At 36.5% G+C, this 21,371-nt stretch overlaps 1 protein-coding gene across 1 annotated transcript in view; it reads left to right on the top strand.

Moving 5' to 3' along the window:
* The window catches only part of LOC121413884 (fatty acid amide hydrolase-like), a 31,179-nt gene extending 11,961 nt beyond the window's left edge, over positions 1-19,218 (top strand). Inside the window, exons 5-15 of the mRNA XM_041606865.1 lie at positions 3,766-3,886; positions 4,797-4,889; positions 5,477-5,637; positions 7,362-7,444; positions 9,798-9,986; positions 11,020-11,144; positions 13,428-13,464; positions 15,514-15,662; positions 16,812-16,950; positions 18,283-18,367; positions 18,876-19,218. Of these exons, the coding sequence (XP_041462799.1) occupies positions 3,766-3,886; positions 4,797-4,889; positions 5,477-5,637; positions 7,362-7,444; positions 9,798-9,986; positions 11,020-11,144; positions 13,428-13,464; positions 15,514-15,662; positions 16,812-16,950; positions 18,283-18,367; positions 18,876-19,092 (1,399 nt within the window). The 3' untranslated portion in view covers positions 19,093-19,218. The remainder of the gene's footprint in view (positions 1-3,765; positions 3,887-4,796; positions 4,890-5,476; positions 5,638-7,361; positions 7,445-9,797; positions 9,987-11,019; positions 11,145-13,427; positions 13,465-15,513; positions 15,663-16,811; positions 16,951-18,282; positions 18,368-18,875) is intronic.
* Positions 19,219-21,371: the final 2,153 nt, after the last annotated feature.

The raw sequence follows: 21,371 nt of genomic DNA, 5'->3' as shown, positions 1-21,371 counted from the left end.
AAGCAAGCATGTACTGTGGTAGATAAAAAAGTCCAATACTTGTCTGCAGGAGTCTATGGCAGCATATGAGGGAAACTTAATGCTTAAAACTGTGACTTATGGGACATCAAACATACATACATTGAAATGTATTTTGTGCCTCACCGTTTCACTGCAGCATGTAAAACAATACAGCTAATGGTAAATTACTGCTTGGAGGTCACATGGACAGTGGAATTTCTTGTCAGTACCCTTTGCATGCCAGGGATGGGTCAAAGTTGTACAATTACTATGAAATCTTAGTAAAAAAGTGCAACAGAGTGAACATTGTGAATTTTATGAATGAATGAGTGTATAGTAAATGTAATTGTGTTTTTGTAAACCTTAAACTGTATACTTTGAAACAGAATAAACAAAATTGCTCAGAAAAGAATTTTTTTTTAATGGAAAAATGCAACATTTGGCTGGAATTGACCACAAGTTATAATTGTAAAATAACTACATGTATAATTAATAATAATTGTAGAATAACTATCATTATTTTATTAACAATTTGTGTTACCATATTATTACTGCTATTATTATTGATATATTATTCATATTAATATTATTACTATTATTGTTGTCATTCTTCTTCTTTTTCATCTTCTTCTTATCTTTTTCTTCTGCAGTTGTAGTAGTAGTATTTTGCTATTCTTTTTTATTCTGTATTAAATTTTTACCCTTTTCCTATATTTTTATATAAGTACGGCATATAGATATGTCACAGCATTCAGTTAGAGATGGCATGTACATACTATGTAATATTTGGGGCAACAGGAGAACCAACGATGCTTGTCATTGTTCTCTTTTAAAAAAAATTATGTTTCTCAAATCTCGGAGGGGCTTTTGTGTTACTATTTTTGTCCTATCTGTATTCCCTCTTGGAGAGATAAGGATATAAACTGGGATTCTAGTAAACTCATAGTAGGAAAGATTAAACCTGAGTGGCTGAGTCATTAATATGTTTGAATTTGGTTATCAATGGGGGGGGGGGACTTTCCCCCAAACCTACAGAAAATTCACACTTTACATACTTGTACTTCGGGCCTAATGTACATGTACATGTATACATGTAAATATATTGTCCTTATTTCCTTACAGTATTTTTTATTTAATGTACGTGTAAGTTATTATTAAAGTGAAAAATATTACCTTCTGTCTTGACTAAAAATTTAAGTAAATGTGGGGGGGGGGGGTGGGGAAACCCAATATTACAGAATACAGATGTTCAAAGAAATAACAAGAAATTCAACAAAATTATAAATTACTTAAATGTATGTACATGTACATGTATATAGGCCTATTGTATTGTGGACAGAATGACATTTTAAGGATTTTACAAGAAACAACTTCATTGATTTTAAGTAATGTTGGTCAATATTACTAAGAAAGAATTTTAGAAAAAATTGTGAGTTTTGATGCTGAGATTTTCAGAAATTGAGTTTAATAGAGTTCGAACCCCCTGGGAGGATCATTGTACCTGGCTGTAAAAATGTTTGTGTTTCTATTGGTATGCTCTAAATTAATTCTGCCATTGACTAGCAAGTAGCTGCTCTTCACTTTTGCTGATCTTTATTCCTGTATCTGCTAGTAATGACCGATTGCCATTTAATTATAGAAGAAACCTACATAAACTATTAAAGTTGACTTCATAGAGGGACTTTGAAATGTTTGCACAGTAATACCACGTGCCCCAATGCTTAATCTTAAATTGTATCTGTTGGTTCCTCTTCCGTTGTATTAATTGTTAGGTGATCTTTGGATGGCCAAGGCCATGCATCATATACTCTACAGCATACTACATGTATGTTCATGCAGTTGAAAATATATATATACCGGTATATATTGTGCTATTTCAGTGATAAAAATAATAATAATAGTGTATATTTGTAGAGCGCACTCACCATCAGTAGACGCTCATGGCGCTAGCCGAGCAACAGTTCTCTTTTACAATGTAAAAATTAGATTTTATATTTTAAAAAGGTTATTCTACCATGTCCTAAACTTTTGGGTATTTTTCATGAAGTATTATTGGAGAAAGATAATACTAAATTGGTACTAATAAATCACCTCAATTTTATAAAGAAATCTTTTCTTTGGAATTTGAATACCTGAATTTTATGTACAGGCATTTTGATTTCAATTTTTTTAGGCAAAGTCATTTTTCTTGAGGTAAATAAAAAAGGTCAATTCAATTCTTTTATTAATTTCGTAATTGTGGGGGTCTAGTGGTTAAGACTCGTCTTTCAATATGAAAGACGTGGGTTCAATTCTAAGCCATGTCATGTGTTTTCCACTAGCAATAAATTTATCCACATTATGCTGCACTCAACCCTGGTGAGGTAAATGGGTACCAGCAGGAAGTAATTCCTCTAAAGGCTGTGAGCGCTGGAATCGATAGACTAGCTTAGCCGGGGTAATATAGGAGTGCCTTGAATACCTAGCAAGGTATAATCGTGCAATATACAAGTCCTATCTTATTATTATGCATAAAACACAAAGCAGTTATATGCAATAAACTATGACTGGTAATACAAGCTCATGGCTAGCAAAACAGTGATTCCTTTGACATTTCCCATGAAAAAATTCACCTAAATTTTCAAAACAAATCAGGGGAAATATAAAATGCATAATATCCTAGGCCAATGAAAAGTGCATTGAAGCAATGAGACTAAACATGACATTAACTTGGTTCCACAATCAGTTATTGATAAAGAAACTCATAACTCATACCTGTGCTGTACATGTAGGATATTGTGCATTGAAGTACAGGCAACTGTCAATTAATTGCTTGAAATACAAGTATGTTTTTGTATATGCAGTAAAATGCATGTTTTATTATGTAATTTGCTTAAAACCATCGTTTGTTTCATCTGTCGGGAGTTTTTCTGGACTACCTCTATTTCCTCATTTACTTGCCAATAACTGCACAGTATTGATATTGTCAGAAAAGACACCAAAAGCATTGGAATTTTCAAAAACAGTTCTGGCAAACATGTGATTTTTGTTTCGCCCACCAGAGGTGAAGGCGAGACTTAGGGATCCAAATGTCGTCCGTCACAAATCTAATGAAACATAACTCCACAACCGTAAGTCACTTTTCAACCAAACTTGGATGGTAGATGGAATTGGGGGACCTACATTTTAGGCTGTAGTCAGAGGTCACATGGTAAGGTCAAAGGTCATTTCAGGTCAACGTTAAAGTTAACATGCAAGACTCTATTTAGACACCTAACTCCGCAACTGTTTGTCACTTTTCAACCAAACTTGGATGGTAGATGGACTTGGGGGACCTGCATGTTATGTTGCAGTCGGAGGTCACATGGTAAGGTCAAAGGTCATTTTCAGGTCAACGTTAAAGTTTACATGCAAGACTCTCTTATGACACCTAACTCCGAAACCGTAAGTAACTTTTCAACCAAACGTGGATGGTAGATGGACTTGGGGGATGTGCATCTTATGCTGCAGTCAGAGGTCACATGGTATGGTCAAAGGTCATTTTTGGTTCAACATTAAAGTTTACATGCAAGGCTTTTATGACAAGTGTTATTCCATCCCAGTCATTTCACAGTGAAGTTTTGATAAAATTCTGTTGCGTGCCCTCGCAGATCACGATATTTCTGGTTATTTTCATAAGTGGGCGAGACACAAAATCGCTTTTGCCTTGTCTTGAAACGTGGTATCCGTCTTGGATTTTTAAAAATAGTTTGCTCTAACACTGTTCTAAATCTGTTTTTTCTGTAGGTCAGGTAAGGTGACTCCAGAGGATGTTGCAGAATGTGTTATGGAAGACTTGGAGAAGACAGAGCAGATGAAACCTAGGATGAGGATGCTTGCAGAGTATGATGTAGAAGAGGTCTATAAGGTTTGTATGGACCAAGGGCCTCTTTCCTAAAATCTGTTATATGAATCAAATTTGCAATAACAGTGCTAAGCTACTGAAATCTTTAAATTTGACTGGCTTATAATAGTAAACTGGTTATAGAAGTTGTCCAATTATTTATATGACAAGTCTTCATGACATAGGACCCATGATAGGAAATAATATTTTTAGTGGTTAATTTTGTCCATATTGGGGCGATGGCTGATTTTTTTTAGCTATTCCATTAATTTAAAGGGCTACATTTTTGGTGCAACAAGCAATTATGCCTTAAAAACATATCTCATTATTCTGCTGTATTGATTTTCTAAACTTTCTTCATCATTGTTTGGCAGAGATTTTGGGCCAACTTCAGAAAAGATGGTCTCCCCAAAGCATTTGATTTTGGGAAGTTTTATGGGTGATTTATGCAGTCATGAGGGCAAAATTGCCTGTTGCCCTCATGTATGGCCTATGCTGGTCTCATGTGTTGACCCTTACTAAGCCAGGAGGGGGTGGGGGATGCATTCCTTGCCCTTTCTTGTCTCAATTTTCTTGAACTCCTAAAAACTAGAAGTTGCTCATTATTTTGAACAAGTATTTCTGCTGTAAACTAATTTTTGATAACTTACGTACACAAATATATCTGCTCAAAGTTAATGGTAGTGGACAGACCTTTTTTCATGGTACTTATTTGTGTACTGGATGGGTGTTTCATAAAGCTGTTTGTAAGTTACGAGCAAATTTATGAATGACTGGTGATCCTTTCTTGTGGTAAATGTCAAATGATATCTATGCCAAATTTACAGTGATGTTGATTAAATGCCTATGAAAGGATCACCAATTGTTTGTGAAGTTGCTTATAAATTAAAGCTTGATGAAACACCTACTGGGATATATTTCTATGCTTTTACAGATGGCTAAGGAATCTACTATTCGTATCAACAACAAGAAACCTCTTTCAATCTTTGATGGGGTTCCAGTTGTCATCAAGGAAGAACTAGCTGTGGTGAGTAGTCAAATCAAACTTTGCAGTTGAGACTTCACATTTTAAAGATATTTTTGTGCAACACATCAAATGTGTGTCATTCTTGAAATTAAATTGAAGTTTATTGTATTCAGTGCTTGGTTTTGACAATTCTTTTCCTTTTCATATTCTATCAAGGGGAATGGGGTTGGTCTTGCATGGGTGCCTTTGGGCGGTATTCTGATGATTAAACCAAGGTTTAACCCTAGTCTAAACTTAAGTACCACATTTCAATGGAATGCAGGACTTTGTTATTTTTTCCCATAATCATGCCAATTATAATGTATCATTAAATTCATTAACATTCATAATATTTTTGTATTTTCCTATTCTTTCCATTTCACTAAACTAAATAATTTTTTTGGCATTTTTTGCGGCAGGATAAGAATGATTTTTAATCGGTGAATGAGTTGACAACTGGCACTCCATAAAAGTAAGATAACCCAGGTTTAACTAAACCATGGCTATCAAAATATCACCCCATGTGTTTATCTTTTAAATCTTGTTGCCAGGGAATTGACTTAACTTTGCTTCATCATATTAAATTTCTTAACTCTTAACTTTTCTAGAAACCTTACCATCTACGTAGTGGAACCACATTCTTAGGCCGTGACCCCGTGAAGGAGGATTCCACTATAGCGGCTAAGCTACGCGCCGGTGGTGCTGTAATCATAGGAATATCAAACATGCATGAAGTCGGACTAGGAGTTATTGGTATGAATATCAGTGCGTAAGTCAGGCTCGTGAAGAGACTCACTTTTCTACAAAACAATATTTGCAATTTGAACCAAAATTCTTTCGTAACATGTCGCTTCAACATAATCCATAGTGGGTCTCTTGAATAAACTTACGTGGTGAAGTTCAATTTTCAACAGGGCCCCATTTGATATTATAGTAATCATAACATTGGTAAATTCTACCAGGGGTATTTAAATTATCAGTAAATGTAAAATAGCAAAACCACTCTACCTTCAAATAAGGTCTATTTCTGTTTTTATTGTGGAAATGTTGATTAATATGTTATGAGAATTTATGAATATCTGCTATTGACTCTTACACAGATTTGAGGTCAGTTGTAAATTTCTTAAAGTGATATTTATGATAGTGGCTATATTGGAACAATTAACAAGGAGTTAAGCACCAATGCGTATGGTATCTAACATTAATTGCAACCTTGTGATGTTTATGACCCATTCGTACTTTATGACCCGAATTCCATTACGCGAATCCTGTGTTTAAAAAATACCCCACCAGCTTATAACACAGGAACTCCATTGCCTTGCGTGTTGTGTCAATGGGAGCTCAGGTGGGGTATTTGAAACCCCAATTTCAGATTTTGGCAGAGCTCTCGTTTAAACTGGGGTGGGGTTCATCTGACTGCTGATAATGCCTTGCATGTTAGTCAATGGGATCTTAAGTGGGGTATTGACACCCCAATTTCAGTTTTTTGGGAAAGTTGCATTTCTTGCGTTTAAACTGGGGTGGGGTGGGGTCGATTTAGTGACTGCTGCTGCTGATAAGAGCTGATAACACCGATGCCTGCCACCACAACAGGCTGATGAACAGCATGGAGTGGGATTGCAGCTGTCCTTGTTACGTAATAGTATAAACAAACTCTTCAGAGCTTCCTGGCTGACATTGATCTTGAAAGAATGAATTTGTATTCTATTTGTTTTAGGACATTAGCATATCTAAAAACGATTAGGAATTTAGATGAAGATCGACATGAAATTTTGAACGATGCAAAATGACCCACAATTGCCGAAATAACAATAAGTTTTAAAAAATCACCCTCTCTCTCTCTTGCTCTCTCCCTCTCTCTCTGCCAGGCCTTATGAAGGTCACTTCTCCTTGTGGGAAGGTGGATTATCTGGGAGAGTGCATGGTTGTTTACTTAAGGATTACCATTCCTGCTGATATGGGGGGGGATGGGGGGGGGGGGCAGTGAGAGAAGCTTGGAATTTGAAATTGGGGTGTCAGAGGAGATCTGTTTTTAAACACAAATTTTCGTAATGCACAAAGGTGGTTCTGAAAACCCATGGTTGAATCCATGGTTTATGTAGATTTCCTGTATAAGTTATGCTTAATTTAGTACGTATCGGACGTATGTATAAAAAAATCAAATGCTGATACGCGCTTTTGTCACAGTGCACCAATTTGATGCCTGTTACCATGGTCAGATACGCTATCATTTTATTAATGAGTCCACTGTTTGAAGAATGGACTCATTAATTCAAAACAGTGGACTCATGAATAGAATAGCGTGGATAACCACAGCAACAGGTGTGTGACTAAAGTGGGCATCAGCTTGGACATTTTTTAGTATACACGGTAAAATAAGCGTAATTTATACAGGAAATCTGCATAAAGCATGGACTCAATTGTGAGTTTTCAAAACCACCTTTGTAAATTCGGGCCGTGATGTTCATGACCCATTTGTACTTTTGTTTACAGGAGTGGTACTGCACGCAATCCTTATAACCCTAACCATTATCCTGGAGGAAGTTCATCAGGGTCAGGGGCCTGTGTAGCTTCAGGTAGGTACGTCTCTGCTAAAATGTGGTGCGAGAATATGTGAGCACACGTGAACTCATGGAAAGGTTGGGTTTCACATCGAAATGTTGTCCATTGACTGTGTAGGACAAACAGTCAAGCTTTTCACAGCTTATTGGTTCATCGCCTAGATCACTTTCTCATCACTTGGTTACAAAAATCCGCAGAAATATATTCAAAAGTATCGATACCAATAACGATATCCAGCCATGTTTTACACACTTGCAATGGTCTTGGCTTGTGATGGGATCATGACAAGTTTCGTTCGAAAATTATCAAGATTCTGCAGTTTCTTGCCATGACGAAAATTTTGCGTTTAAGAGCAGTATACCCCAAGTTTCCCTTATCAAATCTCTTCTCAAAACCCTATTGCCCTCAAGCATGAAATTGAGGTATAGAAACACCTGTTTCTTGACCTCGGTCCGAAGATAATACACCCCAGCATCAACGGTCACAGCAGGGGGCCACACACGATGGATTGCATTCTGTTGAGTGCATGCTGGAGTTCCATGTATACACGCGTTGATATAAACTTTTACTTCCTTTCTTTCTTTTTCTTTCTTTCGTTCTTTCTTTTTTTCTTTCTCTTTCTCTCTCTTCCTTCCTTCCTTTCTTTCGTTAAGACTGTATCGTTGCGCGAGTGGACGGCATGCATCCCATATTTTCTTGCTGTACGGACAGAAATTAGATGGGATGCATCGCGGTCCTTGCATGCTAAGCATACCGTAATTTTTATTCCGCATACTTTCCTTATTTCGAGGTCGATTTTCTTCGTTCGAAATTGAAAATGGACTAGTATTGGATGTCTAAATGCAATATGCCTTTGAAAACGATAATAATAATACAATAATTTTATTCCGAAGATCCTTCTACAGGCAGACAAGTCTTACGTAATAGCACAGCTGTTGTTTATCGTTTCGTCCTTGGCTCAACGCTCGTTTAGCTGGCCCGTGGTGGTGAAATCGAGACAAGGGGATTACCTGGCCAAGATGGGTTTATCGGGGTTGGAAAAGTTGTTTGAGATTTGCAAACGCAAAACGGGGTATGCGACCGCAGTTTGCAGTCCGAAGTGAGGTCGAGAATCAAACGGGAAATTTTCGTAATGATATTCCTTGTCCGCTCTGAAACCTGGAACTCCTTTGACTTTATACACATTGCGATAGATTCTATAAACTCTGACGGATACGATGTGACTTTGGTGCTATTCTGTACGACTTTGAAGGGAAAGCCAGAAGTAATCAAGATACGTTTACCTGTCCGATATTGCTGTGAAAATATATTGTCTGAAAATGCCTTTCATTATTCAAATAAAATATAGAAAAGTGAAATTCTGTGTCGACTTTGGTACGAGGTGATAGAGAATTGCACACTTGTTTTGATGCCATGTTGTGCTCGGCACTGGGATGCTTGCAATGCGCATACTTACTATATTTGCATTCATAAATTGGCTTGTGATTGTAGCGGGATATTCATGGATAATAATCAAAGTGTATGCGGACTGATGCGGCGAAAGTTATGTTATTCGTGAAGGCTATATTTCGACATGGGCTTTTAAGTGGTAAAGAGAGTGTTTTGAGACGGATGGGCCATGTGTTGAGGGAAAACAATGACCCTGTGAAAAGAGCATGGGATATGGAACTTGAAGGCACAGAGGAATGGGAAGTCCAAATGTTACAGGATGAAGATAAAAGCAGCAAGGTCTGAACGAGGAGGATGCTTTAAGACTGAGAGAAGTGGAAGGCGGGAGTTTCATGGGGCGAGAGTCAGTAACCCTTCGTGATAGGGAAAATGCTGACTGATATCTGTGATGATGACGTCTGTGAAGTTGCTATTGTCTTCGCCAGCATGATTTGATTTTATATGTATAGTGGGTATGGGGGTTTTTTAAACGGGATGGAGAGGCCTTTTCTAATCTCTACTTTCATTGAAAGGAATTTGATAAGTTTCGTTGCATGTTATCACTTAACGAACCTGGATTTCATCTTGAAGGAGGAAATGGCGAAAGGCAGACCCTGGTGTGAAGAGGAGTACTGTATGTTCAAAGATGACTATCATAAACAATACATACTGTACAATGAAAAATGAAATAAAATCTAAGTAAAAATTGTGATAGGTTGATTTTTAACCTCTCACATGATTATTTTGTGGTGGTATTAGTATTTGGGTTAGAGGAAGACTCCTGTTTAGAAAATGTATTAGTATTGAAATTCTATTTCTATTTTTTTCTGTAGTATACAGTATGTACAAAGATGACAGTAAAAAAAATATGATGTAAACTGTTTAATGAAAAATTAAATAAAATCTAAGTAAATATTGTGACATATATTTTTCTTACAGGCCTTTGCCCCCTCGCCATAGGAACTGATGGGGGAGGTTCGGTGCGCATTCCTTCTGCGTTATGCGGCATTGTTGGATTGAAGCCAACCTATGGGCGTTGGTCTCGTCACGGAAGTATGCCCCTGTGTCGTACAGTATCTGTAGCAGGACCCATGACGACATGTGTGCAAGATACAGCTATGCTTTTAGGTAATGATATTTCATGATTCAAAGATAAAATGCTGTTACATTGTGAAGAAACTGCATGAAAATTGTGATTGTGCCTTTGTTGTACTCATGGTAACTTAGCCACAATAGTTACCATGGTAACAGGGCTCTCAGCAGCCAATCACAATCAAGGTTTACATTGTAATTTGTTTTTTCTGTGAAGTTTGGGTACAAGCTGTGACATTTCAGCATAGCTTAATGGCGGAGCGTTGTGGCCCAGTGGATAAGTCTTCTGACTTTGAAACAGAGGGTCGTGGGTTCGAATCCCAGCCATGGCGTAATTTCCTTCAGCAAGAAATTTATCCACACTGTGTTGCATTTAACCCAGGTGAGGTGAATGGGTACCCGGCAGGATTAATTCCTTGAACGCATGAGCGCTGAGAGGCAGCTCAAGCTAAAGCCGGGGTAATAATAATAATAGCAACGCGCCTCGGAATAGAATATTTCTAGATAGATGGCGCTATATAAATCCCTATTATTATTATTACTACTAATTATACTGTACATCTATTGTTTGCAGGCATTACCTTTGTATTAAGACCATATACCAATTTTTTTTGAAGTTATGGAGCAAAACAGTGTGTAATGCTGGTACATGTAGCATTGAGATACTTATAATTGGTCAGAAATTGTCACTATGCTTCTCTGTGTCCAGCTACTGTCCACCAAATTTGGTGGACAGTAACAGAGTAACTAGTTTTCTTTTAAACATAGAACTATGCATTGGAAATTTGAGGTATTTAGTTATCTGACTGAACTAGTAAATGTGCGTATTGTATAAAGTTTTTGTCAACCTAATTGCCACAATTTGACTTTTAGGACCAAATGTAAATATATACGCGTTAGCCACTTATTCTCTGCCTCCTTTGACTTTGGACAGACAGCATAATATTTGAATTAGATATGACTCTTTGTTGAAAGTGATTAAAGAGGTTTTAAGCAAATATAGATTGGAAGATTGGCATTTTTTCAAATCAAATTTCTGATATTTCATATCCTTTAAACTCTTTTTCAGAATATTTAGCCGGTGAGGACCCCGAAGACTCTGCAACATGGCATCAACCGACCTTGAAAATCAATGACCTTCAAACAAAGAGCTTGAGTGGACTTAAGATTGGCATCGACTGGAAACACTTTCGGGTAGATATCTTACTATTGCTTGATTAAAAAGAAAATCTTCATTTATTCAAATAAACTTTTATTTTCTTCTATTTTCACAATATATCATTTTTCAATATAAATTATACATCATTATACACAGTCAGTCGGCAAGCCCTCAAAAAGTAGCTTCTTTTATCCTAGTGATATTCACGACTAGAGTTTTTTTCATTGTTATTGAGCTTGGTGCGGACGAAAACGCCTCTTTGTATTTGGTCATTGCTGCTCTAAATATTTACCAAATTTCATGTTTTTTTATATCTCTATAAAGAAGAAAAGTCATTTATTCAGGTCATGTGTTTGGATTTTTAAAAAGATTGTGTAATACTATAGGTGAAACTTTTGATCTTATGAAAAAGATAATTATTTTCAAGCAACAAAAGGATGTTTTTCCTCTTAATTTCTGTTTGAGCCAAAATTATTTTTTAGATTATGATAAAGCTGACTGAAGATCTAAGCTTTAATATGATATGATTTTTATAAGAAAGGGGATTTTAGATTGGTCAGCAGCCAGTTTTTCATAGGCCAAGTACATTTAGCAGCTCAAAAAACACGAATACTGTGCTCTGATTGGTCATAGAGACTACACACCCATGCAAATACCAATGTTCCCCACACTGGGCCTCTGCAAGGTCACACTCACCATGTGGTAATCTCTTTGAATTTCCTGCACCTGTTAAACATTATTCAGCCAATCAGAACTCTGTATTTTATTTACTCAGAAATTTCAGAAATCTTGTCTTGTATCTTGATGGAAAAAGCTGGCTGCTGACCCATCTACAAGATGCCACATTTTAAGAGTGTCATTGTAAGAAAGTATAGAGTTTGAGCTTTCTGATGATATAAATGTTGTTTGTGCCCAAAACACAAAATTTTGCACAATTTGCAAGTGAAAACAGAGGAAGAAAATTATGTTTGAGCCATCTTTTCAGGCCCAAAATTTACTTATCAAAATATTTTATTTAAAAGAAATAACCAATATAAAAGAGTAACATTTACTCTTTCCTATGGTTAAAAAATAATAAATTTTACTCAAGGAGAAAGTGATTAGATTATTTGAGAAAAAAAATTCTCACAATTCACAAGATTTTGCAGGGACATGAATCCAGCCTCGAGAGGACCTGGATTATTCTTGCTCATTAACATGGGGACTTGCAGACTGACTGTACATCATTTGTCATAAAAGATTTTTTTATAACAGATTTGTTAAGAAAGCAAAAGCTTGTGGTGGTATACTCCAAAGTATTTATCTTGCTTAGAAATTATTATATTGATCCAAACTCTGTAATAAAGATTCTATTTAAAAATTGAAGAACTTTTAGAGAATGTAACTAAATAATTAAGAATGGAAGATGTTAATAATGATGTATGGGAATTGCTTGTTATTTTACAATGTGATGCTAAGATCATCAAACATTTTTCTTCCCTTTTACATCTAGGGCCTGTGACGCAAAGCAATTAATGTTATGGCTGACAATTGCGCATTCATGTAATGATCATTGTAATCTAGTCGTCCTTATGATCAAATGTTAAAGGGTTGTTCTAGGGGCCATGATGTGTATGAATCATCAGTGTCTTAACCATAAATCTCCCGGGGTATTTTGATTCTTGTCATAAAAAAATATTTTTTATACTTTATAGCATTCCTAACAATTGTGAATGAAAAAAATTCTGGTACCATAACCGATTTCTTATGTATTTTATTGTTTTTTTAATTTCTTAGGTATTTCTTTGTTTGTTACTTTTTGTTTTTTATTATTTTTTCTATGGAAATCGTTAAAGACTTAATTCTGATCATAAACAAGGCATAATTAATTAAGTATAATTATTAAAAGTAGAAATAATGATACATTTATGATTTTTGGCTAAATACACAATTTGCATTACATGAAATCACGTTTATGAGCAATTTTGGGCCTGACATGCACTTATATAATGTTGTAACCGCGTACCCGGGTGTCACAAATTTGGTCTAAAAATTTGCGAGAGACTTGAAAGTAAAGTCAGTGAGCGGCAAGGTCAAAAAATTTTGCAGAGCAGATATATCGCGAAAATTGTCGAGGGGGCCATTATGCCCCCCCCCCCCGGGAGAATTAGGGTTAAAAGGATACTTTGATTTTAACTGGATGTAAAGAGGGAAAAGTAATTAAGACAGAGAACTTGTTGAAATAGCATAAGGAAATATTCACTATATATTTAGATTAGATTATGTGTTGAACAATGATTAAATCATGTGCCTGTCATTTCCTGAATTTCCTTTTACAGGATGCTAATGCAGAGATCGTTGCTGAATGTGAAAAAGGTCAGTATTATACCATAAAACAGATAATCCTTGATCAAATTGTTACATCCAGAATTAATTCAATCCTTACCTGTAAAAAATGTTCAAAATTTGTTTAATTAATTTACCTTGATTTTTGTGCCTTTCTTTTTCACTAAGATCATGCATTTTGCAGCCAAGATCGGGGGGTGCATACTGACCATAATCTCCCTCCCCAGAAAAATAACAATGAAAATACCCTGAAACTATAAGGGTGAAAGGTAAAAGACAGTAGTTACACAATTTTTTCATGAGTAAGTCTTTTAAATCAAGGTTAATTGTTCAGAATATTATCATACATCTAGATCTGGTACATTAATGTAAATTTATCTTTGTAAAATCATAAAACCTTAGCCCTAAATCGATAATTCTGATGATCGCTAACATAGAAAAGCACATGCGGGACAGTGTATTAATATTGCTTGGAAAAATACCCCACATTTGATGGAATTCGGTGCTTATTTTGCTAATTTCTCAGCAATTACGCATTTTCCTCCAGAGCCATTTGGCACATATTTTTGTCTCACCTGCGAAGCAAAGTGAGACTATAGGCGCCGCTTTTCCGACGGCGACGGCGGCGGCGTCAACATCAAATCTTAACCTGAGGTTAAGTTTTTGAAATGACGTCATAACTTAGAAAGTATATGGACCTAGTTAATAAAACTTGGCCATAAGGTTAATCAAGTATTACTGAACATCCTATTAGAGTTTCATGTCTCATGATTAAGGTCAAACGTCAATTAGGGTCAATGAACTTTGGCCGAATCGGAGTATCTGTTGAATTACCATCATAACTTTGAAAGTTTATTGGTCTAGTTCATTAAACTTGGACATTAGAGTAATCAAGTATCACTGAACATCCTGTGCGCATTTCAGGTCACATGACCAAGGTCAAAGGTCAATGAACTTTGGCCGAATTGGGTGTATCTGTTGAATTACCATCATAACTTTGAAAGTTTATGGATCTGATTCATGAAACTTAGACATAATAGTAATCAAGCATCACTGAAAATTTTGTGCAAGTTTCAGGTCTCATGATTAAGGTCAAAGGTCATTTAGGGTCAATGAACTTTGGCCGAATCGGAGTATCTGTTGAATTACCATCATAACTTTGAAAGTTTATTGGTCTAGTTCATTAAACTTGGACATTAGAGTAATCAAGTATCACTGAACATCCTGTGTGCATTTCAGGTCACATGACCAAGGTCAAAGGTCAATGAACTTTGGCCGAATTGGGTGTATCTGTTGAATTACCATCATAACTTTGAAAGTTTATGGATCTGATTCATGAAACTTAGACATAATAGTAATCAAGCATCACTGAAAATTTTGTGCAAGTTTCAGGTCTCATGATTAAGGTCAAAGGTCATTTAGGGTCAATGAACTTTGGCCGAATCGGAGTATCTGTTGAATTACCATCATAACTTTGAAAGTTTATTGGTCTAGTTCATTAAACTTGGACATTAGAGTAATCAAGTATCACTGGACATCCTGTGCGCATTTCAGGTCACATGACCAAGGTCAAAGGTCAATGAACTTTGGCCGAATTGGGTGTATCTGTTGAATTACCATCATAACTTTGAAAGTTTATGGATCTGATTCATGAAACTTGGACATAATAGTAATCAAGTATCACTGAACATCCTGTTCGAGTTTCAGGTCACATGATCAAGGTCAAAGGTCATGTAAGGTCAATGAACTTTGGCATTGTTGGGGTTTTTTGTTAAATAACCATCATATCTCTGTAAGTTTGTTGGTCTAGTTCATAAAAAGTGGACATAAGAGTAACCATGTATCACTGAACATCTTGTGCGAGTTAGAGTAGTATTCAAAGTCAGCACTGCTGCTATATTGAACCGCGTGATGCAGGTGAGACGGCCAGAGGCATTCCACTTGTTCATTTATACATGCAACCACTTTGGTGGTAATTTCATTGGATTCTGTTTCAACTATTTTGACATCGATACAAGAACTGGTATTAATCTTTAACCCTATTGTGATTATCAAGAATATTGCTATTTTTATCCTCAGCTGTTATTTATTTAGAGAAGCAAGGAGCAGAGTTGGTGGCTATTAACATCCCTGAGTGTGAGGAGATGAGGATGGCCCATGCCCTCCTTATATCAACTGAGATGTACTCTTTCCTTCAAGAAGCTTACAGAGATAATTTCCATGACTTTGTAAGTTAAATTCAAGATTCAAAGATTAAACATTCAGCTTTACCAGTTGAATTAAATTGAAGAAAAAAATGTAATGCATTGAATTCAATTAATCCTGCACAAACTATCAAGGTATGAAAATTCATGATTCAGGAGATATTTAATAAAGATGTTAGTCAGCTAGTATTATACAACTCCCAAAAATGTTCTGTATTCTGGTTGGTCCAAATCGGATCACATGATATTCAGCGAATTGCACTATTGCATCCTAAATGCACTATCCTGCACTCTGACGTCAGAGTGGAGGATAGTGCGAGTTCCGGAACTATCTAGAATTATCTAGGGTTTATATCAAATATAGCATTCGGGGCAACTCACTAACATGGGTGAGGGGGAAGTTGTATAAAACAACACACGCATTCTTGTGCACAGAGGACCTAAATAATGAACTCTGTGCTTGACTCGCCAAATGGTTATACCGTACTCGGTGCTGCGGACCTCGGTGCAGTATATCCATTGGCTCTTCTCGCACATCGTTCATTATTTGGCCCTGCAAGCACGTGTTTGCATGCATTATTTGTATATTGTACAACTATGTGCATAACTGAAATCTGTTCTTAGGTGCTCGATGAAGCTTTGAATCATGCTGATTTCTATCAGCTGTATGCAAAATCTCATTTTTGAAGATTAAATGTCTTGTTGTCAAGAAGCATCTGGATGCAGTGCTTATTAGTGGTGAAGTTCGATAAGGGTTATAGGAAATTAGGTCTCCAATCTCTCTCTCTCATCATCCCTTCTTTTTCTGTCCTTCCTTCCTTTCCATCCATCCTTTCTCCTTTCCTTCCTTTGTTCATTCTTTCCTTTCATACCTTCCTTTATTCCTTCCGTCATCCATTTCTTTCCTCCTCCCTACCTTCCTTCCTCCTTTCCATCCTTTGTTCATTCTTTCCTTTGAGCTTTCCTCCATTCCTTCCATCATCCATTTCTTTCCTTCTTCCTACCTTCCTTCCTCCTTTCCGTCCTTTGTTCATTCTTTCCTTCAAACCTTCCTTCATTCCTTCCATAATTCTTGGTCCGTTGTTTGTTCGTTCGTTCCTTCCTTCCTTCCTTCAATCAGACATTACTAATTGTAATTAGCTCTGTTATCCTCGTAACTTTTACTTGGATTAGGTTGGTGATACTGCTTTAGTCCTCACTATGGCTTCTTCTGCCAATGCTGTGGAGTACATCAATGCCAACAAGCAGAGGACAAGAACCATGCATTACCTCAAACAGCTCTTCAAACAGGTTGATGTCATTGTCTGCCCAGGTAATTATTTGATGCCTGGGACCCGTAACACAAAGCTTAGCAATGATCGTAGAGCACTTTTCTATGATTGATTCCATTGACTACAATGTACAATCAATCGTGAATTTCAAACTTACGATCAATCGCTAACCTTTGTGTTATGGGACCCTGGATGAGTGATGAATTATCTTGAATTTACTTAGAGCTAACATTTTAGCTGTAAAGATTATTTTAAATTACAGCTAAAAGCTGTAAGGATTCTTGAACTGATCAATGCCATATTTTTATGTTTTGGAAGGGCTTCGTTGAGGGAGGATGATGATGCACTGAATAGAGTAAAATGGAGGGGGGGGGGAGGAGAGGGTGATCTAGCCACTCCTGTAGTCGGGGATCAAACCAGATTTAAAACTTGAATCAGTGACTTTCTCAGAATGAATTTTAAATGTTTTTTAAGATTTTAAACACTTGTGATCATTACCTTATATCAAATTGGTGAATGTTACATGTACCATTCCTCATCTCATTTTCACAGAAAATGAAATTAGATGTGATATTACTACAAATTCCTGTGCATGACATCTTAAAATGAACACATTTTTGTTTGATTCATGTAAATGGATACATATCAGAGTAAGAGTATGTCTCTCAATTGGGTCTTGGTTGACCAAATATTTACCAGATATTTTTTAATAAGGATAACCATATTGCCTTTTAAATGACCAAAATATTATTTCCTTGTGTTGGTTGGTCTGACCCGAAATGATGCGGAAGATTTGAAGCTAGGAGAATGGCCTCCAAAGAAATAGATAATCTGACAATTGTATGTTGAATAAAAAAATAAGATGTTTGATATAGACTGCCCATTCAGGATAAAGGAAAGTTGTATTAAAGATGGAAAAAGATAATGCTTGTTCTCAAATTCTTTTCATGATGCCTAGGAAAATATCATGAAATATGAATGCCTGCTTAGACCTCCATTTTTGTTTGTCAAGTTTCTTTACCAATCGCTTCTATAGTGGTGACTGTTGACCTGTTTTCTTTAATTTCCCAGAATCTTTTTACACCACTCCTGGAGATCCGCCCCTGCAATCAGGTGGGGGGTTCATAAAGATTTAGGTATGATTTAGAGTCGCTAGTTGCGTGCGATATAACAAACATACTGTAACAACATTGGTCAGATCATACCAAGGGGACTCGCACTACGAAGTATTGATCAATAAGATTGTGCGTTACGTATCGTTTATACGTTGGAATTTCAGTGCGACTCCAAGTCGTACTTTAATCTTTGTGAAATACCCTCCAGGTTCCCGAAAGTATGATGCTTGACCTTTGACCTCTGATTCACTTCTATAGGTTGTGGGGTTACTGCACCAAGGATTCAACCAGGCGACCTTGAATATGGTGTCAATGACACTGCTATGACCATCGATGTCATGAGGTAAATATCTCTTCATCATTATAGGAAGTAACAGAATGTTTTGTTGATGTATTTGTAACTGCCAGATTTTGGAATTGAATGTTCGATCTCATTATTTGTCCTTCCCTATCAATCTACATGTATGTACCTTACAGTCAGTTTTCTTGTGCATCAAATTTTAAACATTTAAAAAAGTGTCATAAAAAGGCTGTACTTCAGAAATATGGCAATGTTGGCAGCTTCATATTGTTGGACAACGGTCTCCTAATTCTTGTAGAGGTAGAGATCTCTTTCTAGGTAGCGGAAGTCTGCAACTTGTGATGTCATAACTCTAAAATGTCTTCAAATAAATTTTTTTGTGGGGGGGTACGAGGTTTTAATAGCTCGGTGATATTCAGTTTAGATAAACAATGTTAGCATGACTGGTTTCCATTATGTAGTGTCAAATTAACTCAGTGAAAAATGTGTTCTGATCACGTTATAATATTACTATCAGTCTATCTTGACATCTACTTTCCTTTCTCCCTAGGTTTTCCCCACTGGCTAACATATCTGGCATCCCTGGGCTGGTCGTCCCGGTGGGCTACGACGCTAAGAACCTCCCCATTAGTCTCCAGATCATGGGTCCCTGGTGGGAGGAAGGCCGCCTCCTGAGGGTAGGGGCGGTGGCAGAGAGGATGCTCGCAAGGAAACACCAACCACAGGTCTACTTCGATGTCCTCAAAGAAGCTATGAGTTCACCATGATCCTTCAAAAGTTCAAAGTATACATTCTGATGTTATCGTTGCTCCACGACGTTTGTTCCGGCGACAGTTGCTCCGCTCTTCATTCCACGCACTAATCGAATGACCAGCTTCAACCCTGGGTTTGACACTATACCCTACCCCAACCCCAAACCTAACATAAAACCCTATTGCAACCCTAACCCTTCATCTTTGACCAAATTAAGTCTGGAGGAATTGTCACAGGAGCAAATGCTGTGTCACCCCGGTAACTAAAAGCACTGATTCATGAAAGTTGTCAACACCGGGCCCCGTTTAATAAGGCTTGTCCTAATTAATTTGCAGTTACACTGTTAGAAAATTGATCCTCAAAATAAAAGACGTTCCTGCAGCAGAGTCTCGAGAACACCTGTAATCTTACCAGATGGCGTAATCTTACAGGACATTGGTATATGGTGTATGGAACCTTACAAATTTCCTTTAATAAAACACCCTTTTCCCCTTTTTAAAAAGACCTGTTAAATTGCAGAAAAATTTCTGTCTTATGAATTTACAGAATGATTCTGTTAATGCTTTTTGCAAAATCTTCTTTGTTTTTTCTGTAAAATCAGGTTTTTTTAACAGTGTACCACTAAAAGCTTCTGAAATCCCTTAATCTGATTGGCAGATAGTAAACTTCCTATAGAAATTGTGCATTTGTTATCGTAACAAGTCTTTATTAAACAGGACCCTTATTCAGTTGTCGGCTCTGAGAAGCTCTGATTGGCTGGGAACCACAGAACTCTTTATTTTACTATGGCAACTGTCTGAGAATAGTGCTGACAACTTTTTGTGAAATGGTGACAAGGTCTGCCATTGTACTGAGACTATGGATCGTGTTACTGCCATGAAAAGTTACGCAATGATCTCGTGTGATGCTATCTATAATTCACATTTTTTTCTTCAAATGATTTCACTGGCAATTCGAATTTCTGCCAATTATTGTGCAATGTGCTGTTTTTGGAACTCAGGGCAAAATCACGATATATGTATACCATGAGATTTTAAAGAAACTAGATATAGGTGTATTATTTAATCTGTTGTCTACTGAAACTGGATGATTCTTTTATATAGAACCTATGGGAATTATAGAAGTCAATAGGTTATGAGCTCTAGACCTGCTCATATCTAGGAATCTGTTGACAGTATCATTGACTGATATACCTTAATTTATCTGTATGGAAAAAGAACCCGTCAAAATCACATGTTTTTAATTTTGTGTTGTTGTGTGAATGATATGTGTGCCTTTTATGTTAAAAAAACATGGCTGCACTTCCTTCCATTTCATGAAACAAGCAGATTTTTTTTCTTTAATCCTCAAATCGAGGTATTTATTCACATATTGTAGCCGAACCGACTTTCTCTCCTGACGAGCTGGTTCGTTTTGGCTGCAATATACAACCAGTTGGTGTAAAGTCTGTCTTTTAAGACTCTTTGCTCCTTCTCAGTAACTTAGATTATATCTCATGGATTTCAACATCTACATTATTCTGAATCTCCATTATCTCAATCATTCCAGTAATCAGTATCTCCGTATATTCAGTATTTTCAGTATCCTCACTCATCTCAGTATTTTCAGTGTTCTCAGTAATCTCAGTATTTTCAGTATAGGATACAAGGATACAATGAATGGTTCTTCAGATACCTCTGTACATAATAATTGATATATCTTTCTTGCAGGTGAAGAATTTAAAGTTAGTTGTACTCCATTTTTTAATGAAATTAAAATCTTTCACCTTTTTTTTTTAATTGAGAAGATAACAAGCATAAATTGATCTTTGTTATAAGCTACTAAAATCCTTGCATCTGATTGGCTCAGAACAATTTTTTCAGTGAAAATCACTTTAAAATGCTTCATGGAACAATCCCGCATTTTGCTGTGCTGTAAATCATTTTTACCAGATTTGTGCCAACACACTATTGTCCCTGTCCTTATAAAGTGACATATGATTGTGAAACTAAAACAAATTAAGTGTAGAGTAAATTGCTTTTAATGATAGAAACCATTCTCTATGTCATTGATTTATGAAGGGTGAATAGATTCTAGGTAGTAGAATAAAGCATATTCTGATGTGTATATCTCTGTTTACATAGTATATGTTTCTGGCAAATTCAGAATTAGCACGACTGTCTCTATGTGGAAATGCAATCGAGTGAAGGATCCCAGAATGGCACGTATACAACATATCTGCCTCATTATCTGCACAGTATATTACTATAGTAGCTGCACTAAGTCATCATTAGTTAAATCACAACAGAACTTG

The sequence above is a fragment of the Lytechinus variegatus genome, chromosome 4, assembly GCF_018143015.1.
Source record: "Lytechinus variegatus isolate NC3 chromosome 4, Lvar_3.0, whole genome shotgun sequence".
Lineage (NCBI taxonomy): Eukaryota > Metazoa > Echinodermata > Echinoidea > Temnopleuroida > Toxopneustidae > Lytechinus > Lytechinus variegatus.
This window is presented reverse-complemented; position numbering and strand designations above follow the sequence as displayed.